Below are 17067 nucleotides of genomic sequence, written 5' to 3'. Positions count from 1 at the left end.
TAATACAACGCAGATTTTGAAATATTCTTAAATGCAGGTCGTTTTAAAAATGACAACGAAAGCAAAATTGCAGAAATTTACTGATTTATTAAACATATAATTTACAAAGTACTTGAAGCTGCAACATGTCAGTGATTTAGCTTTTTGATTAAGAAAGCAATAAACTAGAAAAGTATACAGATTAATACAAATGCAAGCTGGCAGTTACTACCAATTTTATTCATTTTTTTATCCATTTGTTCAGTACTTGTGCATTAATGTGTGCAGAAGTGTGTTCTCTGTAGAGGATGTGTCGATTTATTTTCACTGAAGAAAACAACAAACCATGTCATTTAACCATGGGAGCGCAGACTTTTGCACATGACTGTATTTATATTGACTTGATATATTGGCCAGTCCGTTTACTGGCCAACTACAAGTTATTAGCGAAGAAAATACATGCCACTACTGCTGTGCACCGTTGGCTCCGGTCTAAAAGATGCACCACACTGTGTCAGGCTGCATGAAGGTGCTTAGAAAATGCTGAATCATTTAGAGGTAACAATGACTCCATTTCCAAACCCTTATGATCTTTCTCCTCTGCTGTCTCTTCTTCTCTCTCTCTCTTTCACACATATTCTGTCTCTGCTTTCCGACTTAGTGAATGCTAACGTGGCATTTATATACACGAGTATCCTGCAGGGAGGTGGATAGAGAAGACAGAGTGTAGCTCTGAGACCGGTCGACTCATGTATGTGTGAAGAGTTCATTTCTTTGTTTAGAGAGCTGCTTTAGCTTTGGGACGCCACCGCAGGCCTCATCACTGCTTTACATTTGCTTGAAGTGGCTGTTTTAGTTTTCTGAAAATTGCGTTGGGTGGGATGGGGAAAGGGAGGGGCCCGTAGCGGATTCATTTACACAATTCAGCTGTTCAGTTCGAGGAGGCAATATTTTAATTCAATCATACATATTCAAATGAAATTGCGGGAACTAAATTAGACTGTGTGATCTGTAATGAACAGTGTGGTTTGTGGTGCAGCGCTAGTGAACCATAGAGTTTAGACTCATCATATGCATTTAGGGTTTATTTGGCCAACTAAGTCTCATAATGCAACTGCAGTGAAAACCACTTCTCAGTTTTACTGAGAAGTGAAATCTTGCAGGGCCAGACATGATCCCCTAACAGAGATCTCCGCTGCTCACAAGCTTTCCCTCTAACATCAAATTCCTCCAGTTTGGGTCAGTGACATACGCAGAAATTAATTTTGAGCAGCTCTGTGAAAAAGTGCTTGGGTCAACTTAGTACATACAGTTTCCAAATGCGCTAATGTCCCCTCACTAGTGTCATAACATCAGGATATAACTTATTGCTGTCAGCACTGCAGTCAACAACAGCAATTAACTGGAATACAGGATTCATATTATCCCAACCAACGCTGCAGGATGCTTCACTGTAAAGTAAGAATCCGCTCAACAACTTTTGGCCAATGAAGATGGCATCGTGGAGTTAATATCAGACAGCTGAGACGTACAAAGATAAGAAAAAACAACATAGCAAACTTCAAAACCTAAACCTAATCATCCTACTCTACAGCATTAATGCCACAGTGAGCATTAGACCATGGAACACTTGTGTCTTACCTTTGAAGACTTGATGCACTTAAGATGACATTCAATTTGACATTTGACAACAGCCCATTTCAGCTTTCGCAGTAAAAATGCAGTGGAAGTACCAAATTCGCAAACTGACAACAATAATGTTTTTAAACTTGTTCTTGTTTTGCATGGGTAGAAAACAACTTATTCTATCAGGGATGGGATCTCACTTTTGACATCTTTTGACCTGACTGACACGAGCAAAACAACAACTTAAGTTGGCAAAACAGTAGCTGCAAACACATCAGTCAATTCTTTTCACATCACACTTAATCCAGCAGTATCATCACAACTGTGAACAACAACCTAAAGGGTAGGTGGTTGTTTTGGTTGTTAACAATGATCATTTATACGTTACCCTTGTTTGAAAACTACTTAAGAAATCCAAACATGTGACAATCAAACCAACTTCTCTTCAGTCAGCATTCAAAACGGCAAATTTTGCCAGAAAACCATGTACAGTGTACTTATTTTGAGATAACATCTGGCTCTTACAAGTCTTACCATGCACACGTGGTCCTTCTGTTTCTATTTTAACTCCTAGTTTTGCCCTTGTGTTTACATTTTTACTTTTAACTTGATTTTTAATTGGTCCATTTGTTCTCATCTTATTTGTACTAACCGTGTTGGTCCGTACAGCATTGCAATACATGAAAAGCAGTATATAAATAATTAAATCTTCTACATCAAAGCTGTTGAGTTTTATAGTATCAGACTCATTTTACAGTTATTTGTCACCAAGTTGGGTTTAAGTGATGTTTTTTATAATGATGTAGTTGTTCTGCATGGCACTATTTCAAAATGGTCTGGTCTTGGAGAAAGACAAGGCCCCTTGGCTGAATCTCTGCTGAAAGCCCCCTGCGACCTATTTGCTCTCTATAAATCCATCAGCCGCTGGATTTCCCTAGGTTTTCCAGCAAGCGTGGGAAGGATTGTGGAATTCTGTAGCCACATCTTTTCCCGCTCTCTACCCCCCACTGCAGTAGGTAAGGTCTAAGGCGGGAGATCCTCCGTCAGCAGCTCTATGAAGCCAGCTCTCTGCTCCCACCATATCTTTTTTAAACCAGCATGTTAAAAAATTCAACACAGCTACATGCGCTGAATGCATTAGAAGCCTACAGAGAGCTACAGCAAGGGAAAAGGGAGTCCTATTTTCCCCCCCAAAGCCATTCTGCACTTACTGAACCAGATAACTTATGTTTAATGCAAGCAGTCCTTGAACATGGAATCATTATTTGATTCGCAAAAAGCAAAAAATGATATTGCTTCCGCCACACGATGCAGAAGTACGTACATGCATAAATCCAGAAATGGGGCCGTGACTACAAACATGGCATTCAATGCACTTCAGAATTGCTAACATACCTGAAATAGTAGATATGCCAGTTATGCAACAGAAATGATAGAAGAGAAAGGACTTCCACATTACTTATGTAATGCACTACATGTGAAAACTACAGAAAAAAAGAGCACGTTGATCCTGAAGGTTGAAAAGTGCTTACTAACAAAAAACACAAGGATGTGATATTTCTGACTGGCACTATAATTAGAAACCATAGGTTTGAATACAACTACACAGTCCACAAAATCTGCTCTCTGAATCTTCTCTTTCAAACTGAAAGTGTATCTTTGCTTATATCGTATTATACTTGCACCTAAATGTAGCAGCCCTATCAAACATGACTTGCTTCAATTCTTCTGTTAAGGAGACACATTTGTACATTTTCTGCCACATATTATGTCCTTGGTTCTGTGAAAGGCACTATATGAATCGTCGTATCAGAATCTAAGAAGGGACTGATAGAAGGGACTAAGAAGAGACATAGAGATAGAAATGGTACAAAAATTACTTCTGACCTGTTACACTACTGGTCAAAAGTCTAGAATCATGGTTTTCATAATATAAACAAATTCTCCAATTGTTCTCTTTCAGACTAAAGATGTATCTTTGCTTATATCGTATTACACTAACATCTAAATATAGCAGCCCTTTCAGCCCTGTAATACGATACTAATATTTTATGTGATTCAAACTATTTATAGGATGTTGTAAATATTTAAATTATTGAAAAGATGAACATTGCCTCACATTCAAAATGCAGTTTACATTTTGGTGTCTTGTTTATAACATTTCAATCTACAATGTACAAATTATCACTGAATAACAGTTATATGACAAGTGATTCCAAAGGTTATGAACATGATCTTATATTAAATTTAAAAATGTTTATTTCTTTTTCTAAAAAGTTGTTGTTTTAAAGATAAGACAGTGATAAAATAAAAACTTAATATTAAGTTGGCTTAAAAAAGCCAACTTGCTGGTTTTTGTTTTCTTCTTATTATTATTCTTCTATAAAAATTCACAATGCCACTCTTCCAACAGCTTTCGAGCTATAATCACGAACAACTGCACTGTAGATTATTATTAGGTTTAACCTGTTTGTACAGCGTTCATTCAAACATGATTTTAAAGGAATGAATGGGGGGACATGCAATGTCCAGAAACTCATTTTACTTCTATAATATATAATGTTTATACCTCCTCTGTCAGTTTACACTCTGTAAATGTTTTTGGACACTTCTCCTATGCCGGCATCATACAAGTATTCTAGCAACACCTTAACAACAACCTGGGATACTACTGCAATGGCCTAGCAACATATCAGCAACCACCTGGGTTATGATAGCAATGGCCAAGCAGCACATTAGCAACCGCATAGAACACGACAGTAACTTTATTATTATTATTAATATTATTATTATGAATATTATTATTATTATTATTACTATTTTTATTATTATTATTATTATTATTATCATCATCATCATCACTGGACAGAGACTACTAATGTGACACAGTCAATGCATAGAACCCTTACAAACCTGATGCTTCTTGTCAAACTTTGAGCAGCAACAAAATGCTTCACACAGAAGGTCATGGGCAAACTTTTCTCGGTGGCTCACATCACAGCAGGAAGGCGCAATGTGGCAGCATACTGTGATCCTCTGCTACTCTGACACCAAAATCTAATTGAGCACTATGTTCCATGCCACCTCCCATGTCCAGGCAATAACAACCCAGAACAAGGTGGCGCAGCGGTGCTACAAACTGTGACTAATCTCTCTTAGATTGTTTGGTGCGAGGTTCTACTCCAAAGCACCCCGACGCCCACGACTCATAGCTGCATCAGAACGTAGGCCGGAGAGCCATCAGGATATGCATTAACTGCTTCTGAAGATGGGTTGATGCACAAACAACGACACCATACGCCACTTTTATTTTTACACCTTCCAGGACAATTTTCTACATGTGTGGCTTCAAAAGTGACGTCTCATTTCCTACAAAGCGAAGCAAGGATGGGGTTCTAGAAACAGATGCTAGCTAGTGGTTTGTGTTGTGGATTGTTATGGAAGAGTGAACGCTCTATTGGCTTGTCATGAATCCAGGTGAAGGTTATCTACACTCTGGCAGCGCGTGGCCAGTGAACTATCAGTCAGCTGCTATGACTGAGTCTGCTATAAATAAAGCAAGCATGGAGTCTGGATGGATCTATTCATGGCGGATCGAAAATGGGGATGCTGTGATACAGCCACGATCCGCCCATGATCTGATATTAAAGCATTCAGAAGGATTATGTATCAAATTAGTGAGCTCAAAAAGATCACAGCAAACAAAAAAGTAAGAAAAACCCTTAAACTGACAAAACAAGTCTAACTGCAAAACAGAATTAATTTGGGCATGTGGGATGGAACTAAGAAAATACACTAAATCATATCACAGTGTGATCTGTAACTGTAAAATGATAAAGGTTCTTCCAAAAACTGATTTAGAAACAGCATCTACATGAGTTTTTATGACTTTTTCAATGGAACTGCACAGTTGAAGTCATTCATTTTGTCAAATTCATGTCGATAGCCTTCAATTACCCCTGTGTTGCTAGCTGGCTAAGACCTTTCAAACCTAATGCTGTCACATAAACAATACAGCTTTCAATCATAACAGCACCTGATAGCCAAAAAAATATAAATAAATAAATACAGCGATGCACTGAAATGAAAGTTTTTACCTGAAACCGACAACAAAATAAAAAAAGAAAGGGTTATTTTATACATAATTTCCTGTTTTATTTATGCTTTTGAATTAACACAATAATGCTGACAATACTTCAAAGACGATAATCGCCATATTGGAAAGACAACTTACAGATAACTAGAAGACTAAAATAATTTTAAACAGCTTGCCAAATAATATTTGTTATTACAAGCTGCAAAATTACGAAAATTGTAATACTTCATTGTTTCCCAAAGGTGTATAAAGCTGAATTCGAGAGCTGCTCCACTATAACGAAGGACGACGTCTTGTTTTTTTTTGTAATATGTAAAGCATATGGACATGGGTTTGGAAGTTTCTCCAATAGGGGGAGCTATGAGCACGTAAATCGCTTCAGAACTTGTCATTTCAAAAAGATGATACCCAGCAGGATCTAACGAACGCATGTCAAAAACAAGAGGTTAAAAATTTTGAGAATTTCATTACATCAGTTAATGCTAAAATGCATATAAGCTAAAGACTGTATAAAACACAGCTGCAGAGAATCGTGTTTGTGTTTTTCAGTGTTGATCTGCTGCTGCTCAAACAGTTTGAATATGCCAAATACAACGACCAGCAACAGCAGTACAGCATGGTAGAGACTTCGATACAAAAGCTCTCTGGTGGGTGTACTGCATGTTAAGATGAAGTGAAAGGTCATGATAAATACCTGGAATACTCTGTCTTCTGATGGCCAGAGCTCCATCTGGTGGTCTGGAGGGGTTGGAGTGTTTTGTGTAGGGCCCCTCATCTGTAAGACAAAAAGAAAAAGACGTCAATAGAGTAACAGGCATGCACACAAATGGGAAATGGCACGATACCACTTTTCCTTTTACGATACAGACATTGAAACTTTGAGTATCAGCCAGTACTAGTGCTGATACAATATTTCTGCTTTAAGAACTACTACCTTTTACAGTGAGCTATTTTTTATTAAAGTACTTCACTTAGGATGGGCAAATATAAGATCTCATAATGCGAATGCACATCTGTAATCACGAAATTACCCTGCAACGAGAATACACGTCTTCGGACAACCTGTTAAACTCTGGGTGCTGGATTGCAGCGTAATCCACTGGAACACTTGACACACATCTACATGCCTAACTGGAGTTTTCCAGGGAACTTTTTTTTTTACCATGCTGACTTACGTTACATCCATGGGCACTCAACAATGTTGACGAGCGCACCATCACCTAGTAGATTGAGCTCCGCCTTCACAAAGTGTTGGACTGCTTTAGTAATTTTACACAGTTTGTTCCCACCCTAATAAATCTGAGTGATATTGTAGGCTAGATTTGTAACAGGATTGGATCTAATTCATTCTTTTTTCCCTCTGATATCCAAACCAGCATTTTCTGCTGTATGATACCGAAACCTGGTATTGGATTAGTGCCATTTTTAGCACACACTGTATTCTTACAGCGACGCTAGCAACCCGACTCCAGATGCTTGACACATCCATGTGCTGCTTGACATTACAGGAGCCAGAAGCTCCACTCACCTATGCAAAAACACACGCACTATTCTTAGAGTGAGGCAAACATCATATCCCCTGCTGCTTGACACATCCATGTGTTACCTAGCATTACAGGAGCCAGGATCCACAAACACACACACACACACACACCCTGCTGGGCTGCACAAAGGCACATAGTGATGATTAGCACTCACTTTCACAAGGTGAAACAGCCCTAACATAATTGAAAGCTTCCTGGTTAGAGGATGTGTAGGAGGCTACCATGTATGATAGTAAAGCAACAAAAGGAAAATTCCAGACTGAAACAAAAACTGAAGACAAACCTGCCCAAAAACCAAAACCACCATTTTATACTTTTAATTAAATGAATGTACTACACATAAAAACTAAAAAACATACACTTTTATTATTAATGCTTTATTTATCACCACTCTCAATAACACAAAACTGAGCTGATCGAAAACTAAAATGATTATGGTATGTAGGCTATATAATGTGCCAACTTGTCGACAATAGAGAATGTACAGTCACTCAAGGCAACAAAATCTCTTTCTGACGAAAACAGAAAGTGTCACTTTAGACCATATTCAGACAAAATTTCTCAGTGGCCAAAATTTCGGTGCATCCCTGTTGAATAATATCTGTGTGTATGAAAAGGAGAGCAGTTCCAGCTCTGGCTGTCCGGCACAGCAGTGCATTAGAGAGCTTTGCCGGGCTTTGAGCTGCAGCTCTGAGCGCAGTGCAGTGAGAGTCATACCATAATGGAGCGCTCAGCGTGACACTCTGCACAGCGCTGTCACTTACACCAATACAGCACGGCAGGATACACTTTATATATTATATATAGATTGACAGAGAGCGGAGAAGTTAGAGGTGTTTGTACTGTAAGTCTCTTGAGCAAGATTGCGTATACAAATAGAAAGCAGGCACACTGATTCAAACACATTTTCCTGAAAGGTGCCACACACACACACACACACACACACACATTTAAGAATGCATCACAGAGGCATGTAAACACAAACAGACATGAGTAAGATACACTGCTCAAAATATTCATGAGGTTTAGTGAGTGAAGGAGGAAAGGAAAGAACACTCGCAAGCCACACACACGCTACTCCCTTTCTGATGAGTGTTAAGCAGCAGGAGGTATTTAAATGATAACTACACTGGGCTCTTGACATTCATCAGCAGGCAACGTAGCAGAGGCTGCTGGGTAATGTAGTCTGACTCTCCTTAAACTCTACTGAGCCCCAGCATCCTGATGAGTCACATAACACAGAGTTCTTTTTCGACAGAAGTACTTCTCTAACTCTGTGTTTCAGGACAAGATTCCCAAAAGCTCCAGATCAGACTTCAACCGCGCGACTGTGATCACCACCCGAGACAGCAGTTCTGAGACAAATCCCAGACAGATTATGATGAGCGCTATTTACACAAGCAGGGTGAGAGAAATGAAGGTGCTGACTCACTGCTCCGAGTAAAATAGGGAAGGCAGCAGTTTGATGAACGACCCTCATGTCCAATGAGGGTATGCACTGTAAACATGGCACTACCTCTAATGGGCAATCAGTCGGGAAGGGCATTCTCAATATTTATGAGTGATCAAGTAGTGACAAGTAGTTTCATTAGTATTCAAAACAGTCAAACATCATTTCTGTGCACTGAAGAAAGCCCGTTAACAGCATGCAAATAATATGAAAATATATATAATTTTTTTTGGCTGTCACAGTGACGAGAAAATAAACAACCAGGTGCTATTTGGTAATTAATTTCACTTCTTCTCTCTCACACAACGTCTACACTGTCAGTTGACGCTGTGCTGCCCTGACCTTCCCCTCCAATCAAAATTCACTGTAATTTCAAACTAAATACACAGTGGAAAAACGATTTGTAATCTCTGCTCATCCCAAGAATCAAGAGGTACAACGCTCAAGAACTTCATTCCACTTGAAAACTCAACATTCCACTTGATGTGCAGAATACAGCAAAACAGAAGCAGAAAGGAAAGTCCCTGCTAGCACAACCATCTGTAGCTTCAGCTTTTGAAAAGATGAAATACAAAAAAAAATTGACAGAACCCAAATAAAGTTATAGTATATCCAAAAAATTATGGAATTTATTGCCTTGGAGGACCAACCGTTTCTGTCGTTGAGGACGTTATACAGGGTGATTCAAAAAGATTCATCCGATTTCAAAGCGCCATATTTTTACAACCGTGAGGCGCCTGGGAACCAATCACATTCCAATTGAAAGAGGGGGTCAGAGTTTCTGACTGTGACCGGAGGATGGCTCCTTTCAGTCTGTGAGGAGATGGCGACTCCTGAGCAGAAAGCGTTTTGCGTTCTCCACTTCAATAAGAGTGAATCTGTCATAACTGTGCAACATGATTTTCGTCTGCAGTGAACCTCCAACAGCTCAGAGCATTCACTGTTGGTTCCACAACACTGGATGATCTCTGAAATCGCACTGAAAGAGCCGTGAGTGCAGTGAGACCCGACATGCTCAATCGAGTGTGGGATGAATTTGACTATCGCGTTGATGTTGTCCATACAGCTGGAGGAGGTTCATACTGAGCACCTGTAAAATTATATAATAAACTTTACACTCACTTAAACCATTTACAATTTACTGCATTGTTCTGAAATGATTTAGAAGTGAAATCAATCATTTTGAAATCGGAAAAATCTTTTTGAATCACACCTTTATTTTGTAGCATGTTCTATAGCCAACATATTGTAATGATTTTAGCAAGTTTTTTTGATGTAAACTTTTTTTTGTCAGCTCACTTTTGTCCAATTAAAAGCAGATTTTATCAATAATAAAAATGTATTTTCTTTAATACCTTGTAGTTTTTGTGTTTAATATGTTTATTCAAAAGCATAAATAAAAGGGCAAATTTAAACAGCAAATTTAAATTCAGCTTTCAGTCAGGTGTGTCTTGATTTCAGTTTCGGCCAGGATTTTTCATTTCGGTGCATCACTATTTCAAACCAGTCCAACTACTTTACCACAAAATGGACACTTTATGAAGGAGACAATTAAATGAAAAAAATCAACATAAACAATATGTTGTCACCACCTCCACAATACTTGACTTACACAGTCCTTGTGAATGAAAGACCATCCCTATGGTCAGAATGTAACATTTAAACCAGCTTAATTCCTTTTGGTGAACTAGTGTGACTTCTTAATTCCAACACAGGACCTTCTTAGTCTCTGGCATCTTCCTTTAATCAGATCATATTGCCCTACACAGCCAACGGTCCATAGACCTTTGTAACCTACCACTGACGACAACTGGCCTTTAGCATCTATAGACCGGCACAGATGCACACTTGTGTAAAATGTATCTGTATCAATCCAGTATGGATCTCAATGAAAGGACAGAAGAACTTCACCATCTGGGACCTCATCAATTCAGGGACATGATTCCAGATCAGCGCCAAAACAAAAGGATGAGAGCAGCTAGGTCATTAGCACAATCGGCTTAGCAGGGAATGTGCTTTCACTGGTTTGATGATGGTTGGAATGCTCAAAGACAAGAGCATGGAGCCACAGGTCTAAACCTACAGGATAAAGCTTATCTTTATGGCAGTACGCAGATGTGTAGCGCAATACTCCAACTGGCACTGATGATACTCCAACTGTGAGACAATGCAGATTAATCTCAACAGCTTGAAAGAAAAATGAGAAGGAAGAGCTCTTAAGCACTCGGAAGATCTGCGGATCTGTCCGGCTGCTTCATCTACCTGAAGGAAAGGAGGAGGGAGGGAAGGAGAACGAGACAGAAAAAGAACGAGAGAGAGGGCAAAGACGTCATCCCAGCAGCTCTTTGTGTGAGCTCAGCATATTAGAGCACAGTGACTGCACGCTTCCACTCAGTCTTAGGCTGAGAAACAACCCGAGTGAATGTAACATGGGATGGTTCTTTTTCAGAGTAGCTTACGTGTCTTTCACTCACAGTAAACAAACATCCAGATACTCACTGATTTACATTACAGCACATGAACAATGGATATTAAAAGAAAAAGGCATTTTGCACATCCCAGAATCCAGCCGGAAAAACTAATTTGAAGTCAGAGATGCACCAAATGCAGCCACAAATCAAGCGAGTACATCTTCATAAAACTGCTCGCTTACACTGCCATGGCAATATTCATCTCCCTCTCTCTCTCTCTCTCTCTCTCTCTCTCTTTCTGTTCACTCTCCTGGTAAAAAATAAAGGATTTTTCCCTCTGAAGATGCAGATGAGAATGGCCCCTGCTGGAGTTCAGGAATGGTTGCAGAGCCGGGCCATTATGAAAATCTACAGTCAGTCATTGTCATGCGTGATGTACGGCGTTTGGCTGCGGAGACCCCGGAAAGATCCAGGTCTCAGAGAGCTGACTAATGTGTACTTGCTGGCAAAGGGGTAAACTATCATTCATCAGCCTGAGACAGAGACGCTTTGAACGAGTACGTTTAATGACCTGACTCCGTGACGGAAGCATGACAGGTCTGGGGTGTTGGGAACTCGCTCCAAGAGGCACATACGGTGACTAGAGTACTCTGTGACACTAACCTGCCAACCCGTCACAGCCCCGTTTTATTTTGATGGTCCACTATATTTAACTGACATTCAGCCAAATATCTATGAAATTCAACTCAACGTTTTCCCTAACCCTATACATAAACCCTAGCCTTGGGCCTAATCCTTACACTCAACTGAGTTTCTCCAGGTGAGCACTTCATCGCAGTCACAAGAAAACTTTCTATCTGGTGAAAACACCCTTTACATTTTGTAAACATAAAAAATTAATAGACCAACAGAAAACGTGAAAAGCGAACTTATTAAATATTACATTAACAAATTTTTTAACAAGCTTTTTTTTCTTCTCTAATAAACTTACCACTTGGGACATACATTTTCACATGACAGCGATTTGTAGATAAGATATAGAGGACTGTCTAAACCAGGGGTGTCCGATCTTATCTGCGAAGGGCCAGTGTGACTGCAAGTTTTTACCCTAAACAAGCTAAAACACACCTGATTCTACTTGTTTCTATCAGTTGGTCTTAGTCTTCAAACGTTTCATCAGGTGACCTCCTGCTTTGTTTGAGTGAAAACCTGCAGCCCCACTGGCCCTCTGCGGATAAGACCGGACAGCCCTGGTCTAAACGGTTGTGACCTCCTTCATAACTTCAACACATCACAGACCTCAACACCATTCTGATTCAAAGAATCAACATACACTGGCACCTTTACATAAAAAGAGGTCAAGTTTCTCAATTCACATTGCCCATATTCTTTGCTTAATGTCTTACTAGAAGAGCTCTCTCCTTACTGACTGACTGAAACACGCCATGGCTTAACGATCAAACTTGCTGTGATTTCATCCGCCTCACGGAATTCAGCAGGTCTTTAAGAACAAAAGGGTCTAACAGCGTGGAGACAAGCGGTGCAGTGTTGGTGCTATTTTCAGCATCCGGTCTGTCACATCGGTAGCGTACGTGCCTCTCGGGCGGTACTCACCCACGTCACAGCGGAACGCCTGGCTCACTCCGCACAGGAACGCCATGGCAGGGCAGCAAGAACAGGGTCACAGCTGCGGGATGAATGTCCGGCGCATGAGACTGCTACTTCCGGAGCCGTGCTTTTGCCTCAACTGCTGGGCAGTGTCTGTTCCCAGCATAACGGTAACACACATGCATGCACTCAGAGAGAGGGGCGTTCGGATGAATGCACCGATAGGTTTCGAAGCGATGGATGTTCTAGAAGCACCAGCGTCCTCCTTTTCACTGAGCTCGTTTGAGGAGAGACTCCAGGACATCAGAGTCACTTAGGCACTCGAGACGAAGACGTCGGCGGCGGAAAGAGGGAGTGACGATGTAATCCGACAGCAGCGAAGGAAGGGAGGAGGGAAGTAGAAACTTAGAACATCTTGTCTCTAGGGTCTCCAGTGGTTTTTAGAGGGAAGTCCGGGCCAAGCTCCTGTGCCTGGAGGAGGAGGAGCAGGAGCAGGAGCAGAAGCAGGAGCATCAATTATATGACAGACTTCATACACTCCTCATCATCAGTGGAGGGAGGGAGGGGGATAGAGAGAGAGAGAGATTGAGTCGTTTTCTGAAGAAGAATCAGAGAAATAATTCCGTCCTTACAGCAGGAGATGACAGAAGAATGAAAGAGCAGATGAGAGACAGACAGAGAGAGAGAAAGAGAGAGGGAATGAGTGACAGAAAGAGAAGGACAGGTAGAGACAGAAAGAGAGAGGAGAGGGAGATTCAGAGAAATAATTCCGTTCTTACAGCAGGAGATGACAGAAGAATGAAAGAGCAGATGAGAGAGAGAGAGGGAAAGAGACAGAGAGAAGGGAATGAGTGAGGGAGCAAGTATGACAGAGAGAGAAAAAAGAGAGAGAGAGAGGAAACAGAGAGCAGCAGAGCTGTCATCCTGCCAGGTCACAGTAGGCTCAGTCATGCATACGGGCACACGCATTTGGGGAGGCGAAGGACATGAAGGAAAGAGCCAAAAGAGTGCTCCTGGGCTCTCCTTGTCATCCACAGTGAATGGTAATGGTCCTGTGGTCCTCCTTCAAAGCACACAGTCCACACTGTAGGTGACGTTAGCATAAAGCTCACAAAGTAATCAATATTACTAAACTTTCGAAGATTTTACGATGCAGGTAATTTAAAACTGATTACCATGTAAGACATAGAGCTGCAACACTTATAACCGGCGCCCCACGTCAGGAGCCTGTATATAGTACATTCGACTTCTCACCATCCGTTAATTACACAAGCTTTGTGAACTGAAAGACCAGCCTATCAACACTAACATGTGTCTTGGTCCAGTCCACAAAAGTGGCTGGAATTAAAGGGCCCACATTCAACGTTTTTCTTCTATTTTATGTTTTCCTTTGAGATCCACTTGCAACATTTGTGTGGTTTTATGTACCAAAACTCTTTTAAATGACCATTTTCCAACCTCTCTATAGCCATTTGAATTGTTACTGTGCCTTTAAGATTGATATATGTAAATGAGCTCTGTTCTGATTGGCTGTCCTGTATTGTACTTCATTTAAAAAGCATTCAGAGCTGAAACACTCCCTATGAGTGGGGCTAAACTGCTGCAGGCTGAACAGGCGAATGTGTGTGAATGAGTTGGTTCTTGTGACACCACAACAATGAATTTAAAACAGGTTGTTTATGCAGCTTGGTTTCCATATATGGACTGTATAGACTGGGAGTAAATGGTATGTTTTGAAACTTTAACAATGTTTACATATTACTTCAACATCACATATTACTTATTATTTAACGCTTCAAAGAATGTGAAGGAAATTTTAATACCCTTTCCTTTCAGAAAGTGAAAATACACGAGTGAGCTTGCTATAAATCACACCACAGACAGGGCTGCAGAGAGCTTGCATAAAAACTTCACTCCACAAGACTGCAGGTTTGTTTTTGACATTACCATGAGACAGTGTTCCTAACGAACCCATTATCAGTGTTTTCTGAAGTCATGCCGAAATGAGGCAGAAGCAAGAGACTGACTGTGCTGCAGCTCAGCCATGCACACCCATGGGACCGAGAGGGAATGGCTCTCCTTTATTTTTAGCAATGAGCTCAGACTTTGTACAGCCTTAGTGTGATGACACAAGCCGCCCCACTGTGATGATGGAGAACGAGAGACCGAGACAGAAAAACAGAGGGGAGCGAATTACCCAGCATTCCCTGTGCGCTGCAGCAGAACGTTGATCTGCTTCCAGTGCTTGAGTGGTGAGGCGGGATATCCTGGAATTAAAAGCTCTTAAAAGCCTGGGTAGTCACTTCAGGTCATGCTCAACCCACGGCCGTTCCCTTGAGATGGACCTGGGGTTGACATTAAGGCTCGCGCGCAGAGATAGAGGGATGGTCTAACTTCAGGGAAGAACACTGCAGATGTTACAGATGGGATGACATCACTTGCTTGCAAATTGGTAGGCTAGTGAAGAGGTTTACAGTTTTACGTCGTAAACTTCAGATCAACACAAATATGTAACTCAAGCATTTAGGAATGAATGGTTTGGGGAAAATATCTAATTGTGATTTGCAATCTTTTTTCTTTTTGGGGCCAAACATTTAGAATATCCGCCTTTTCTGGCTGGATGCCTGAGCCCTGAATGCAGTGTGCCAGTAAGTTGTGGTTGTGATGTCACAACCCATGGAGATTTGGTTGCCTCTGGTTTACCTTATCTACAGGCAGTTCACAAGCTCTATGTCATTAAGACTAAATGATTTTACAGCAGGCTATAATTTCACAAAAACTGCAGCTTTCACTATTTGAAAATTGCACTCTCAAATTGCTTTTTTGATATAAAGGCAACTGATCTTTCAGCCCTACCAGCAATCAGACCTGTGTAATTTCAGTATGCTGTCTATCCGTGTCCAGCATATGCTGAGATATTAAACCAAACTCCAGGTGGACAAAAAAGCAGAAAGATGTGTCTGGCAGGTCCCACGCTAAAAGTTTATGCAGTGTAACAAACGCACAGCCTGCTGAGTGTCAGCTACAAGTTGCCATCCTTGACAGCAAACTAGAACAAATAATGACAGAATCTGAAAGTTTGACTGTGTTACAGGCCTCAGCAGGGGGTTGGATCATTGTACAGTATATCTGGGACACTGAATCAGTTATGTGCACCAGTGAACTCTTTGATCATAGCTGAGCAAAAGGCTTAGACTCAGATTCAATGTGAAATAAGAACCATAGGAGAAGGAAAAAAACAGAAACAGTAAAACGATGGCTATGGATATAATGACTGAAGTGAGGACAGAACTGGAGGTCAGCTGATCAAGAACGTCCCTGTAACGTTAATAAGGTTTTTCTTCCTTAGATGGAATCTACAAAAAATGCTTAAGAACGGAGACATTCATTTTAAAGTGTATAAAAAAGCAAGGCATCAAAAGCTGTGGGGAAAAACATTTAACGATGATAAACTGAAGTAAGCTGAATATATTGGCAATCAAATGAACCATAGGTGTTTTCAGAGTAGCAACATTAAACGGTAATGCATTCTTGACATTTCTATTATTCATTAAGGGATTTTAGAGCATCATCAAAGTGCGATATAGACCCACACTGTTAAGATACCTCTCCTGGACAGGAAGATACACTCCTCTGTGATTTGGATACAACTACAGTTTGGGAAAAAACTAGAGTGAAAAGCAAAGTACATGGAAAAAAAAAGTGCAAAGAGCTTAAGCGCTCCTGTTTCTCAGCAGCACAGCACTGTGGCAGCTCTTATGAAGCATGTCAGTAGAAAGTAGAAAGGTTAATAAAGCCAAGTGCGTGCTGTTGTGCCTCAGCAACAGGCCTCTGACATGGGAATATGTCTATAGTTGTGTTATATGCAGCACCACAACCACACTACGTTAGGCTGACTGAATTTCACTAAGGAAGGTGACCAAGAACCTCTGCAGAGGTGACTAAGCTGTGTCAACTAGACAGCAAGCAGAAAATGAGTCACCTGGACCTTAGTCCACTGTGGTCACTACTGGGAATGGAGCAGTTCTGACCCAGATTACAGCACGTGTGATTTGAGGACTTGGCGGTGGAGTTGCACCTGGACGCTCACTGAGGACTCAGCTGGGGTGCCTCCGCATCCTGACCCAGCTCCATTATTAGGTGCAGTCATGGGTTCCTATCAGTGTTTCAAAACACTCCCAAAACTCAATGAATTTACAATAGAAAAGTTTTGTGAACTCTGAAAGTAATCTTTTGGTATAAACAATTTTATTTGCAGTAAGATGTTCGGAGGTTGTTTTCTTATTTCCATCATTTCAACATGGAGACAACATTGTGGTACACTCTCAGTAAAATGGTATGAAACTGTCACCG

The 17067-nt window shown here is 40.7% G+C and overlaps 1 protein-coding gene across 3 annotated transcripts in view; it reads right to left on the bottom strand.

The window, feature by feature from the left end:
- grip1 (glutamate receptor interacting protein 1) overlaps nt 1-17067 on the bottom strand; it is a 398944-nt gene that overhangs the window by 115021 nt on the left and 266856 nt on the right. For all 3 annotated transcript variants that reach the window (XM_036577554.1, XM_036577553.1, XM_036577555.1), the window contains exon 2: nt 6396-6476. In XM_036577554.1, the coding sequence (XP_036433447.1) occupies nt 6396-6476 (81 nt within the window). The remainder of the gene's footprint in view (nt 1-6395; nt 6477-17067) is intronic.

The sequence above is a fragment of the Colossoma macropomum genome, unplaced genomic scaffold (assembly GCF_904425465.1).
Source record: "Colossoma macropomum unplaced genomic scaffold, Colossoma_macropomum, whole genome shotgun sequence".
NCBI classification, from domain to species: domain Eukaryota; kingdom Metazoa; phylum Chordata; class Actinopteri; order Characiformes; family Serrasalmidae; genus Colossoma; species Colossoma macropomum.
Note: the sequence above shows the minus strand (reverse complement) of the source record. Positions and strands in the feature narration are given on the sequence as shown.